Genomic DNA, 13,656 nt, shown 5'->3' with positions numbered 1-13,656 from the left:
TCACACTGTGTCTGATCACAGTCTGGGAAAGGACAGGAATCACACTGTGTCTGATCACAGTCTGGGAAAGGACAGGGATCACACTGTGTCTGATCAGTCTGGGAAAGGACAGGAATCACACTGTGTCTGATCAGTCTGGGAAAAGACAGGAATCACACTGTGTCTGATCAGTCTGGGAAAGGACAGGAATCACACTGTGTCTGATCACAGTCTGGGAAAGGACAGGAATCACACTGTGTCTGATCAGTCTGGGAAAGGACAGGGATCACACTGTGTCTGATCACAGTCTGGGAAAGGACAGGAATCACACTGTGTCTGATCACAGTCTGGGAAAGGACAGGAATCACACTGTGTCTGATCAGTCTGGGAAAAGACAGGAATCACACTGTGTCTGATCAGTCTGGGAAAGGACAGGGATCACACTGTGTCTGATCACAGTCTGGGAAAGGACAGGAATCACACTGTGTCTGATCACAGTCTGGGAAAGGACAGGAATCACACTGTGTCTGATCAGTCTGGGAAAGGACAGGGATCACACTGTGTCTGATCAGTCTGGGAAAGGACAGGAATCACACTGTGTCTGATCACAGTCTGGGAAAGGACAGGAATCACACTGTGTCTGATCACAGTCTGGGAAAGGACAGGAATCACACTGTGTCTGATCAGTCTGGGAAAAGACAGGAATCACACTGTGTCTGATCAGTCTGGGAAAGGACAGGGATCACACTGTGTCCGATCACAGTCTGGGAAAGGACAGGAATCACACTGTGTCTGATCACAGTCTGGGAAAGGACAGGAATCACACTGTGTCTGATCAGTCTGGGAAAGAACAGGGATCACACTGTGTCTGATCAGTCTGGGAAAGGACAGGAATCACACTGTGTCTGATCACAGTCTGGGAAAGGACAGGAATCACACTGTGTCTGATCACAGTCTGGGAAAGGACAGGGATCACACTGTGTCTGATCACAGTCTCGGAAAGGACAGGAATCACAGTGTGTCTGATCACAGTCTCGGAAAGGACAGGAATCACACTGTGTCTGATCACAGTCTGGGAAAGGACAGGGATCACACTGTGTCTGATCACAGTCTGGGAAAGGACAGGAATCACACTGTGTGTGATCAGTCTGGGAAAGGACAGGAATCACACTGTGTCTGATCACAGTCTGGGAAAGGACAGGAATCACACTGTCTGATCACAGTCTGGGAAAGGACAGGAATCACACTGTGTCTGATCACAGTCTGGGAAAGGACAGGAATCACACTGTGTCTGATCAGTCTGGGAAAGGGCAGGAATCACACTGTGTCTGATCAGTCTCGGAAAGGACAGGAATCACACTGTGTCTGATCACAGTCTGGGAAAGGACAGGGATCACACTGTGTCCAATCACAGTCTGGGAAAGGACAGGAATCACACTGTGTCCGATCACAGTCTGGGAAAGGACAGGAATCACACTGTGTCTGATCAGTCTGGGAAAAGACAGGAATCACACTGTGTCTGATCACAGTCTGGGAAAGGACAGGAATCACACTGTGTCTGATCACAGTCTGGGAAAGGACAGGAATCACAGTGTGTCTGATCAGTCTGGGAAAGGACAGGAATCACACTGTGTCTGATCACAGTCTGGGAAAGGACAGGAATCACACTGTGTCTGATCACAGTCTGGGAAAGGACAGGAATCACAGTGTGTCTGATCACAGTCTGGGAAAGGACAGGGATCACACTGTGTCTGATCACAGTCTGGGAAAGGACAGGGATCACACTGTGTCTGATCACAGTCTGGGAAAGGACAGGAATCACACTGTGTCTGATCAGTCTGGGAAAAGACAGGAATCACACTGTGTCTGATCACAGTCTGGGAAAGGACAGGGATCACACTGTGTCTGATCAGTCTGGGAAAGGGCAGGAATCACACTGTGTCTGATCACAGTCTGGGAAAGGACAGGAATCACACTGTGTCTGATCAGTCTGGGAAAAGACAGGAATCACACTGTGTCTGATCACAGTCTGGGAAAGGACAGGGATCATGCTGCGCCACGACTATAAATCTCATCAGTTCCTTAAAAACCCTTCTCGTCCCAGAGAGTGCTCTTTGTTTAAATAAGAAAGTAGCTGTGCCCCAGCTCTGTCTGCCTCCCTCCAGATCAGCTGGACAAGGTGCGGTTTTCACCCACAATACAAATTTCAGACCCTCTTAGGCTGGATATTTTTCGGCTTCTATGCGTCAGTTCTCCCCTATACTCCTTTGCTGAAGCATCCACTCTGTGCCGGGGTGCAGGTTATCAGGACCGCGGGCACCCGTGAGCTGAGTCAGTGACTGTCGGCAGAGTATTCAACCATGGGGGGGTGGGTTCACAGCTGACCTGGATTCGGCCCTCACCCAACTCCACTCATGCACTTTCAGCAGGGCGTCACTGGCTAGCGATCAGGACCGGGGAACCCTGGACGATTATTCCTTCCCTTGCCTGGGGGGCAGGCAAGGTAAGTTATAGTTTACCTACCGCTGAGATTAGAAAGCTCGGCAGAGAGCAGTCTTGAGATGTTCCTGGTCTGGGTCACTCAGCTGGTTAAGGCATCAGTGAAGCAACCAAAACTGTTTTGATTTTCGTATTACAAATAAAATTGCGTGCGCAATTACCGATCGTCAAATCAGGAATAGATCCCAATATTAATTAAAAAACGCTGATAGCCAGTACACGGCAGGTGGAACCATGCCAGTTAGTACCTGTTGGTGGGGGTGTGGCTCTGTCGTAGCTCGTTTATTAGGTAGTCCTTCACTCCCATGATCACCGCCTGCAAGCACTGCTTGCTGGGCTTCTCCCGGATCACGTCACGGTCGCAGTGCTTGCACCTCTTCAGGATGGTGGAGAAGTTCAGAACGCTGAAGGGCCACCTCTGCACCACATCGCGCAACACCAGTGTCCGCAGGTCCAGGAAGGCGGCTTTAAACAACACCGGATAGATCTCGCGAGGGATGTAGTCCAGGGCTTTGCGGGTTGAGGCGTGGTCCGATATCACTTTCTGCGCACAGAAGAAGACCAGAGAATGCATCCTTCCAAACAAACAGCCCAGATCGAGTTGATGTCGCAGTCAATGGATGGCTGCAGCAGGAGAGAGGAAGACACCAGTCAGACCCGAGAAACACAACTTATTTTTGTACCATTGTCTCCACTGACTCTCTGTGCCACCAGCTTGTACAGGCAGATAGCTACCATCTGGAGTACCTGATCCCAGCTGAACCGTGATCAACTGCTCAGTGGAGCCTCGCAAGAGATTAACGCAGTCCATTAATGAGCATTATTCATTCTGCATTACTCTAGTTCAAATAGTTCACTCTTGCTGCACTTTTCCTGCATTTCTTGACCAAGGGCGCGATTGGACACCTGCTCTCAAGCTGCAGCAAGTGTGTAGCTGGTAACTGAAAGATAATCAAATCAAATCACTGGTTTCCCTTTCTCCCTTTGTAAAAACATTTCATCTTTTCAATCAAGAAGTCAACTGCCTACTGGGTTTTTGCTTTGTTGCACTTTGTAGTCTACCTAAAAATAATAATGTTTAACACCATGTAAACCTCCTGCATTGTGTTTCGTTTTTATAATCATGCCGATTAATAGTAAAAATGTTATATTGTCTGCGTACTATCTTTCAGACGAGATGTTAAACATTGACAACACTTCATTGGCTGTAAAGCACTTTGGGACATCTTCAGGTTATGGAAGGCTCTTGTATAAATGCAAGCTCTTTCAGTGATTGTTTTGCATCCCTCTCTCTTGAAGGTGCTGGCTCGCGCTGCAGGCCCAGTTCCACAAGCGCTGCACATGCAGCAACGATTGCAACCAGTGGGGCAGATAATTAGCTGAACTTGCATTCAGTGCAAGCTGCCGTTCGCACAGCTCTGCTCTCGTTATTTGCAAGTATTAGGTCCTCCCGGCCCCAAAGCCTCTGCCACCAAAGAGGACAACAGCAGCAACTTCGTCCCGTCACAAACACACATCATTCCTGCATCACCATTGGGTCATATTCCTGGAATTCCCTAGCTAACGGGGTACGGTAGTAGAGTGGTTCTGTTACAGGGCTAGTGAGTTCAAATCCCACCACAGCAGCTGGGGAATTTAAATTTAGTTAGTTAAATAAATCTGGTTGATTTACGTTATTTTATCCCCCCCTGTATAGTTATGGTAACCGTGAAACTACCGGATTGTCGTAATAGCCCATCTGGTTCACTAATGTCCTTTAGGGAACAAAATCTGCCGTCCTTACCCGGTCTGGGCCACATGTGACTCCAGACCCACAGCAATGTGGCTGACTCTTAACTGCCCTCTGCAGTTCAAGGTGGCTCACTACCACCTTCAAGGGCAATTAGGGATGGATAATAAATGCCATCCTTGCCAGCGACGCCCACATCACAAACATTTTTTAAAAACACCATTGGGGGACTTTTTTTTAAAATTCGTTTATGGGATGTGGGCGTCACTGGCAAGGCCAGCATTTATTGCCCATTCCTAGTTGCCCTTGAGAAGGTGGTGGTGAGCCGCCTTCTTGAACCGCTGCAGTCTGTGTGGTGAAGGTACTCCCACAGTGCTGTTAGGGAGGGAGTTCCAGGATTTTGACCCAGCGACGATATACTTAAAAGTCAGGATGGTGTGTAACTTGGAGGTGGTGGTGTTCCCATGCGCCTGCTGTCCTTGTCCTTCTAGGTGGCAGAGGTCGCAGGTTTGGGAGGTGCTGCCGAAGAAGCCTTGGCGAGTTGCTGCAGTGCATCTTGAAGATGGTACACACTGCAGCCACGGTACGCCGGTGGTGGAGGGAGTGAATGTTTAAGGTGGTGGATGGGGTGCCAATCAAGCGGGCTGCTTTGTCCTGGATGGTGTCGAGCTTCTTGAGTATTGTTGGAGCTGCACTCATCCAGGCAAGTGGAGAGTATTCCATCACACTCCTGACTTGTGCCTTGCAGATGGTGGAAAGGCTTTGGGGAGTCAGGAGGTGAGACACTCGCCACAGAATACCTAGCCTCTGACCTGTTCGTTGCCACGGTATTTATGTGGCTGATCCAGTTAAGTTTCTTGTCAATGGTACATGAGTCACTGAAAGTGAATGTGCAGGTGCATCAAGCCATTAGGAAGGCAAATGGTATGCTGACCTTCATTACAAGAGGATTTGAGTACAGGAGTAAAGAAGTCTTACTCCAATTATATAGGGCCTTGGTGAGACCACACCTGGAGTATTGTGTACAATTTTGGTCTCCTTACCTAAGGAAGGATATACTTGCCATAGAGGGAGTGCAATGAAGGTTCACGAGATTGATTCCTGGGATGGCGGGACTGTCGTATGAGAAGAGATTGAGTAAACTAGGCCTGTATTCTCTTGAATTCAGAAGAATGAGGGGAGCTCATTGAAGCATACAAAATTATTACAGGGTTTGATAAGGTGGATGCTGGGAGAATGTTTCCATTGGCTGAGGAGTCCAGAACCAGGGGCCACAGCCTCAGAATAGGGGGTAGGCCATTCAGGACTGAGATGAGAAGAAATTTCTTCACACAGAGGGTGGTGAATCTTTGGAATTCTCTACCCCAGAGGACTGTGGAGGCTCAGTCGTTGAGTATATTCAAAACAGAAGTCGATAGATATCTGACTAGTAAGGGCATCAAGGGATATGGCGATAGGGCCGGTGAATGGAGTTGAGGTTGATGAGCAGCCATGATCTCATTGAATGGCGGAGCAGGCTTAAAGGTCCTACTCCTGCTCCTATTTCTTATTTTCTTATAATGATGACCCCCAGGATGTTGATGGTGGGGGATTCAGCGATGGTAATACAATTGAATGTCAAGGGGAGGTGGTTAGACTCTCGCTTGTTGGAGACAGTCATTGCCTGGCACTTCTGTGGCGTGAATGTTACCTGCCACTTATCAGCCCAAGCCTGAACATCGTCCAGATCTTGTTGCATGCGGGCATGGACTGCTTCATTATCTGAGGAGTTGTGAATTGCATTGAACACTGTGCAGTCACAAGCGAACATCCCCATTTCTGACCTTATGATGGAGGGAAGGTCATTGATAAAGCAGCTGAAGATGATTGGGCCTGGGACACTGCCCTGAGGAACTCCCACAGCGATGTCCTTGGGCTGTGATGATTGCTATTCAATCACCACAACCATCTTCCTTTGTGCTAGGTATAACTCCAGCCAGTGGAGTGTTTCCCCCCCCGATTCCCATTGACTTCAGTTTTACTAGGACTCCTTGATGTCACTCTCGGTCAAATGCTGCCTTGATGTCAAGGGCAGTCACTCTCACCTCACCTCTGGAATTCAGCTCCTTTGTCCATGTTTGGACCAAGGCTGTAATGAGGTCGGGAGCAGAGTGGTCTTGGCGGAACCCAAACTGGGCATCAGTGAGCAGGTTATTGGTGAGTAAGTGCCGCTTGATAGCACTGTCGATGACACCTTCCATTACTTTGCTGATGATTGAGAGTAAACTCATGGGGCGGTAGTTGGCCGGGTTGGATTTATCCTGCTTTTTGTGGACAGGACATATCTGGGCAGTTTTCCACATTGTCGGATAGATGCCAGTGTTGTAGCTGTACTGGAACAGTTTGGCTAGAGGCATGGCTAGTTCTGGAGCACAAGTCTTCAGCACGATAGCCAGGATGTTGTCAGAGCCTATAGCCGTTGCTGTATCCAGTACGCTCAGCCGTTTCTTTATCACGTGGAGTGAATCGAATTGGCTGAAGACTGGCTTCTGTGATGGTGGGAACCTCAGGAGTAGGGCGATATGGATCATCCACTTGGCACTTCTGGCTGAAGTTGTTTGCAAACGCTTCAGCCATGGTCTTTTGCACTCACGTGCTGGGCTCTACCATCATTGAGGATGGGAATATTCATGGAGCCTTCTCCTCTCGTTAGTTGTTTAATTGTCCACCACCATTCACGACTGGATGTGGCAGGACTGCAGAGCTTTGATCTGATCCGTTGATTGTGGGATCACTTTGCCCTGTCTTTAGCATGCTGCTTCTGCTTTTTAACATGCATGTAGTCCTGTGTTGCAGCTTCCCCAGGTTGGCACTTCATTTTTAGGTACGCCTGGTGCTGCTCCTGGCATGCTCTTCTACACTCCTTATTGAACCACGGTTGGTCCCCTGGCTTGATGGTAATGGTAGAGTGAGGGATATGCCAGGCCATGAGGTTACAGATTGTGGTAGAATACAATTCTGCTGCTGCTGATGGCCCACAGCGCCTCATGTTTGCCCAGTTTTGAGCTGCTAGATCTGTTCTGAATCTATCCCATTTCACACGGTGGTAGTGCCACACAACACGATGGAAGGTGTCCTCAGTGTGAAGACAGGACTTCGTCTCCACAATGACTGTGCGGTGGTCACTCCTACCAATACCATCAAGGACAGATGCATCTGCGACAGGTAGATTGATGAGGACGAGGTCAAGTAGGTTTTTCCCCGCATGTTGGTTCTCTCACCACCTGTCGCAGGCCCAGACTGGCAATTATGTCCTTCAGGACTCGGCCAGCTCGGTCAGTAGTGGTGCTACCGAGCCACTCTTGGTGATGGACATTGAAGTCCCCCACCCAGAGTACATTCTGTGCCCTTGCCACTCTCAGTGCTTCTTCCAATTGGTGTTCAACATGGAGGAGTACTGATTCATCAGCTGAGGGAGGGCGGTAGGTGGTAATCAGCAGGAGGTTTCCTTGCCCATGCTTGACCTGAAGCCATGAGACTTCATGGGGTCCGGAGTCAATGTTGAGGACTCCCAGGGCCACTCCTTCCCGACTGTATACCACTGTGCCGCCACCCCTGGTGGGTCTTTCCTGCCGGTTGGACAGGACATACCCTGGGATGGTGATGGAGGAGTTTGGGACATTGGCTGAAAGGTATGATTGTGAGTATGACTATGTCAGGTTGTTGCTTGACTGGTCTGTGGGACAGCTCTCCCAATTTTGGGCACAAGGTCCCCAGATGTTGGTGAGGAGGACAGGGTCGACTGGGCTGGGTGGGCCGAGGTCGAGGTCGATGCCGGGTGGTCCGTCCAGTTTCATTCTTTTTCGTAGCAGTTTGTTACAACTGAGTGACTTGCTGGGGCCATTTCAGAGGGCAGTTAAGAGTCAACCACATTGCTGCGGGTCTGGAGTCACATATAGGCCAGACCAGGTAAGGACGGCAGATTTCCTTCCCTAAAGGACATTAGTGAACCAGATGGGTTTTTAACGACAATCCGATAGTTTCATGGTCACCATTACTGATACTAGCTTTTTACTCCAGATTTATTTAATTAACTGAATTTAAATTCCCCAGCTGCCGTGGTGGGATTTGAACTCACGTCTCTGGATCGTTAGTACAGGCCTCTGGATTACTAGCCCAGTGACACTACGCTACCGCTCCACATTATCGGCACTATCAGGAGAAAGCCCACCGCCATCTTCTCGGGGCAACTAGGCAGCATCAACCAGCACAATTTTTCTTAGATCGGATCACCGAATTAGTTGTTACAATAACTGACACCCATCAGATCGGTAATGTTATGCTGTAGCACAGCACTGAATGTTTCAATTCTGTTGACAGGATGACACTGCAACAAGACTTGTGTGGCACTGAACAGGTATAAGAAACCACTGCAGTGTCGTCACTAAGTTTATTTAGCACTTTGGTACCAATACACTTAAGTGTGATTTTTTTTTGTGAGCCAACATCTGCCTTTTCCTCCCATCAGCGGCGACACAAAAATAGAGAACTACGGGAGCAGAAAGTAAACTGGCCAGTCCCGAAACCTAATACTGTACTCCTCAATTACACCACTCCATCAAATATTTATCCAGTTCCTCCTTCGATTTCTCCACACTATCCTCACCAAAGTGCAGTCTGAGAGACCTGTACCCACCAGTAGTTCACCCTAATGTTATACACTCCAAAATGCTCACTCGTCAAGTGTTTAAAATGATGCAAGACTGGGGCAGGGTAGATAAAGGCAGACTGTTACTAGTAGTTGAGCAATCCAGAACACGGGACTTAGAAGAGGGCAGGAGACACCTCCTTACACAGTTGTGATGGTTCAGTAAAAATGTCAATTTACACCCAGCAGGAAGACTGATAAATCAAGTTCCTCTACAATAGAACTTGACAAATCACCAACAGTCAGCATCCCGTGTGTCTTGGAGCACTTCAGTGAACAGTGACGGGGCCATGTGTTCCAACTGATCTGAGCACTGCTGCGCTTCCCATAAAATCAGCATTTCTACTGAAACCCAAAAAGAATTTACGTTGAGTATTTTATCCCCCTCCCGCCACCCCCCCTTGCAAAGACATCGAATCCTTCTGTCACTGGCAGGAGGGTATGACTGCAGCATGACAAGTTTACGATGGCGGTTTCTAGAAGTGTCAGCCTTGGCTCAGTGGTAGCACTCTCACCCTCCGAGTCCCATCTGACCAGAGATGAAGTCATAGGATGGTTACAGCACAGAAGGCCATTCAGCCCGTGCCGGCTCTCTGCACGAGCACTTCAGCTAGTCCCACTCCCCTGCCCTTTCCCCGTAGCCCTGCAAATTTTTTCCTTCAGGTACTTATCCAACTCCCTTTTGAAAGCCATGATTGAATCTGCCTCCACCACCCTTTCAGGCAGTGCCTTCCAGATCCTAACCACTCGCTGCGTAAAAATGTTTTTCCTCATGTCGCCTTTGGTTCTTTTACCAATCACCTTGAATCTGTGTCCTCTGGTTCTCGACCCTTCCGCCAATGGGAACAGTTTCTCTCTATCTACTCTGTCCAGACCCCTCATGATTTTGAACACCTCTATCAAATCTCCTCTCAATGTTCTCTGCTCCAAGGAGAACAACCCCAGCTTCTCCAGTCTATCCACGTAACTGAAGTCCCTCAACCCTGGAACCATTCTTGTAAATCTTTTCTGCACCCTCTCTAAGGCCTTCACATCCTTCCTAAAGTGCGGTGCCCAGAATTGGACACAATACTCCAGTTGGGGCCGAACCAGCGTTTTATAAAGGTTCATCATAACTTCCTTGATTTTGTACTCTATGCCTCTATTTATGAAGCCCAGGATCCTGTATGCTTTTTTAATCGCTTTCTCAACCTGTCCTGCCACCTTCAATGATTTGTGCACATATACCCCCAGGTCTCTCGGTTCATCCACCCTCTTTAGAATTGTACCCTTTAGTTTATATTGCCTCTCCTCGTTCTTCCTACCAAAATGTATCACTTTGCATGTCTCTGCATTAAATTTCATCTGTCACGTGTCCGCCCATTCCACCAGCCTGTCTATGTCCTCTTTGAAGTTTATCACTCTCCTCCTCACTGTTCACTATACTTCCAAGTTTTGTCTCATCTGCAAATTCTGAAATTGTGCCCTGTACACCCAAGTCCAAGTCATTTATAGCAAGAAAAGCAGTGGTCCTAGAACCAACCCCTGGGGAACACCACCGTATACCTTCCTCCAATCCGAAAAACAACCGTTCACCACTACTCTCAGTTTCCTGTCACTTAGCCAATTTCGTATCCATGCTGCCACAGTCCCCTTTATTCCATGGGCTTCAACTTTGCTGGTAAGCCTATTATGTGGCACTTTGTTGAATGCCTTTTGGAAGTCCATGTACATCACAGCAACTGCATTGCCCTCGTCAACCCTCTCTGTTACCTCATCAAAATACTCAATCAAGTTGGTTAAACACAATTTGCCTTTAACAAATCAGTGTTGGCTTTCCTTAATTAATCCACACTTGTCTAAGTGACTGTTAATTTTGTCCCGGATTATCGTTTCTAAAAGCTTCTCCACTACCGAGGTTAAACTCACTGGCCTGTCGTTGCTGGGTTTATCCTTACACCCTTTTTTGAACAAGGGTGTAACATTTGTAATTCTCCAGTCCTCTGGCACCACCCCCGTATCTAAGGAGGATTGGAATATTGTGGCCAGTACCTCTGCAATTTCCACCCTTACCTCCCTCAGCATCCTAGGATGCATCCCATCCGGTCCTGGTGACTTATCTACTTTAAGTACAGCCAGCCTTTCTAGTACCACCTATCAATTTTTACCCCTTCCAATATCTCAACTATCTCCTCTATCACCTTGACGTTGGCAGCATCTTTTCCTTGGTAAAGACAGATGCAAAGTACTCATTTAGTACTTCAGCGCGTAGGTCTCCATTTTGGTCCCTAATCGGCCCCACCCCTCCTCTTACTACCTGTTTACTATTTATATGCCTATGGAAGACTTTTGGATTCCCTTTTATGTTAGCTGCCAATTTATTCTCGTACTTTCCCTTTGCCCCTCTTATTTCCTTTTTCACTTCCCTTTTGAACTTTCTATATTCAGACTGGTTCTCACTTGTATTCTCAACCTGACATCTGGCATACGCCCCCTTTTTCTGCTTCATCTTACTCTTATATCTCTTACGTCATCACAAGCACATAAAAATTAGGAGCAGTAGACGACCATATGGCCCCTCGAGCCTGCTCCACCATTTAATGAGATCATGGCTGATCATCCAAATTCAGTACCATGTCCCTGCTTTCTCCCCATATCCCTTGATCCCTTTAGCCTCAAGAAATATATCTAATTCCTTCTTGAATATATTTAATGAATTGGCCTCAACTGCCTTGTGTGGTAGAGAATTCCACAGATTCACCACTCTCTGGGTGAAGAAATTCCTCCTCATCTCAGTCCTAAATGGCTTACCCCTTATCCTTAGACTGTGACCCCTGGTTCTGGACTCCCCCGCCATCAGGAATATCCTTCCTGCATCTAGTCTGTCTAGTCCTGTTAGAATTTTATGTTTCAATGAGATCAACTCTCATTCTTCTAAACTCTAGCGAATATAAGCCTAATCGACCCAATCTCTCCTCATAAGTCATTCCTGCCATCCCAGGTATCAGTCTGGTGAATCTTCGCTGCACTCTCTCCATGGCAAGAACATCCTTCCTCAGATAAGGTGACCAAAACTGCACACAATACTCAAGGTGTGGTCTCACCAAGACCCTGTACAACTGCAGCAAGACATCCTTGCTCCTGTACTCAAATCCTCTCGCTATGAAGGCCAACATACCATTTGCCTTCTTAACCGCCTGCTGCACCTGCATGCTTACCTTCAGCGATTGGTGCACAAGGACATCCAGGTCTTGTTGCACTTCCCCTTTTTTCAATCTATTGCCGTTCAGATAATAATCTGTCTTCCTGTTTTTGCCACCGAAGTGGATAACCTTGTATTTATCCACATTATACTGCACTTGCCATGCATCTGCCCCAATCACCCAACCTGTCCAAATCATAGAGAAGAAATTTCTCAACTGAGCCTTAAAAGGCCGGCCCCATATCCTGAGACTATGCCACCTAGTTCCAGACTCTCCAGCCAGGGGAAACAACCTCTCAGCATCTACCCTGTCAATCCCCCTCAGTATCTTATGTTTCAATGAGATCACCTCTCATTCTTCTAAACGCCAGAGTGTCTCGGCCCAATCTACTCAAAATCTCTCCTCATAGGAGAACCCTCTCATCCCAGGGATCAATCTAGTGAACCTTCGTTGCACCGCCTCTAAGACACGTATATCCTTCCTTAGATAAGGAGACCAAAACTGTGCACAGTACTCCAGGTGTGCTCTCACCAGAGCCCTGTACAATTGTAGCAAGACTTCCTTATTCTAGTACTCCAACCTCCTTGCAATAAAGGCCAACATGCCATTTGCTTTCCTAATTGCTTGCTGTACCTGCCCGCTAACGGTGTTTCCTGTACTAGGACACAAATCTTTCTGAACACCAACATTTTATAGTTTCTACCATTTAAAAAATATTGCTTTTCCTATTCTTTCTACCTAAGTGAATCACCTCACATTTCCAATGGCCACCTTATTGCCCACTCATTTAACCTGTTTACATCCCTTTGCAGGCTCTCTGTGTCCTCCTCACATCTTACTTTTCCACCTAGCTTTGTACTGTAACTTGGATACATTGCGCTCAGTCCCCTTCATCTAAGTCATAAATATAGATTGTAAATAGCTGAGACCCCAGCACTGATCCTTGTGGCACCCCACTAGTTACAGCCTGCCAATCTAAAAATGACCCGTTTATCCCTACTCTCTGTTTTCCATGTTAACCAATCCTTTATCCCCCAATCCCGTGCCCTTAACTTGCTTAACAACTTTTTATGCGGCACCTTATCGAATGTCTTTTGGTCGTCCAGGGAGCTCTGGCTTTGGTTGCTCTACCTTTCCCCCTGGTGGGAATGTACGTCGACTGTACCTGAACCATCTCTTTAAATGCAGCCCATTGTTCGATTACAGTTTTGCCTGCCAATCTTTGATTCCAATTTACCTGGGCCCAGGTCCGTTCTCAACCCACTGAAATTGGCCTTCCTCCAATTAAGTTTTTTTTACTCTAGATTGCTCCTTGTCCTTTTCCATAGCAAATCTAAACCATATGATACTATGATCACTGTTCCCTAAATATTCCCCTGACACTCGATCCACCTCATTCCCCAGAACCAGATCCAGCAATGCCTCCTCCCTCATTAGGTAGGAAACACACTGATCAAGTTCTCCTGAACACACTTCAGGAATTCTTCCCCCTCTCTGCCCTTTACACTATTACAATCCCAGTCTATATTTGGATAGCCTGACATCTGTTTTAGTGTCAATAAATGTGTGCTTATTACATT

At 47.5% G+C, this 13,656-nt stretch overlaps 1 protein-coding gene across 4 annotated transcripts in view; it reads right to left on the bottom strand.

Annotated features, from left to right (window-relative positions):
- The window catches only part of LOC147116905 (leucine-rich repeat-containing protein 14-like), a 55,120-nt gene that overhangs the window by 37,864 nt on the left and 3,600 nt on the right, over positions 1 to 13,656 (bottom strand). For all 4 annotated transcript variants that reach the window (XM_085987352.1, XM_085987354.1, XM_085987355.1 and 1 more), the window contains exon 2: positions 2,727 to 3,102. In XM_085987352.1, coding sequence (XP_085843478.1) covers positions 2,727 to 3,052 — 326 coding nt within the window. In that variant the 5' untranslated portion in view covers positions 3,053 to 3,102. The remainder of the gene's footprint in view (positions 1 to 2,726; positions 3,103 to 13,656) is intronic.

This window comes from Somniosus microcephalus, chromosome 5, assembly GCF_052327205.1.
Source record: "Somniosus microcephalus isolate GS21.2 chromosome 5, FLI_Smic_1.0, whole genome shotgun sequence".
Lineage (NCBI taxonomy): Eukaryota > Metazoa > Chordata > Chondrichthyes > Squaliformes > Somniosidae > Somniosus > Somniosus microcephalus.
The sequence above is the reverse complement of the archived record's forward strand: the minus strand, read 5'-3'. Positions and strand labels throughout refer to the sequence as shown.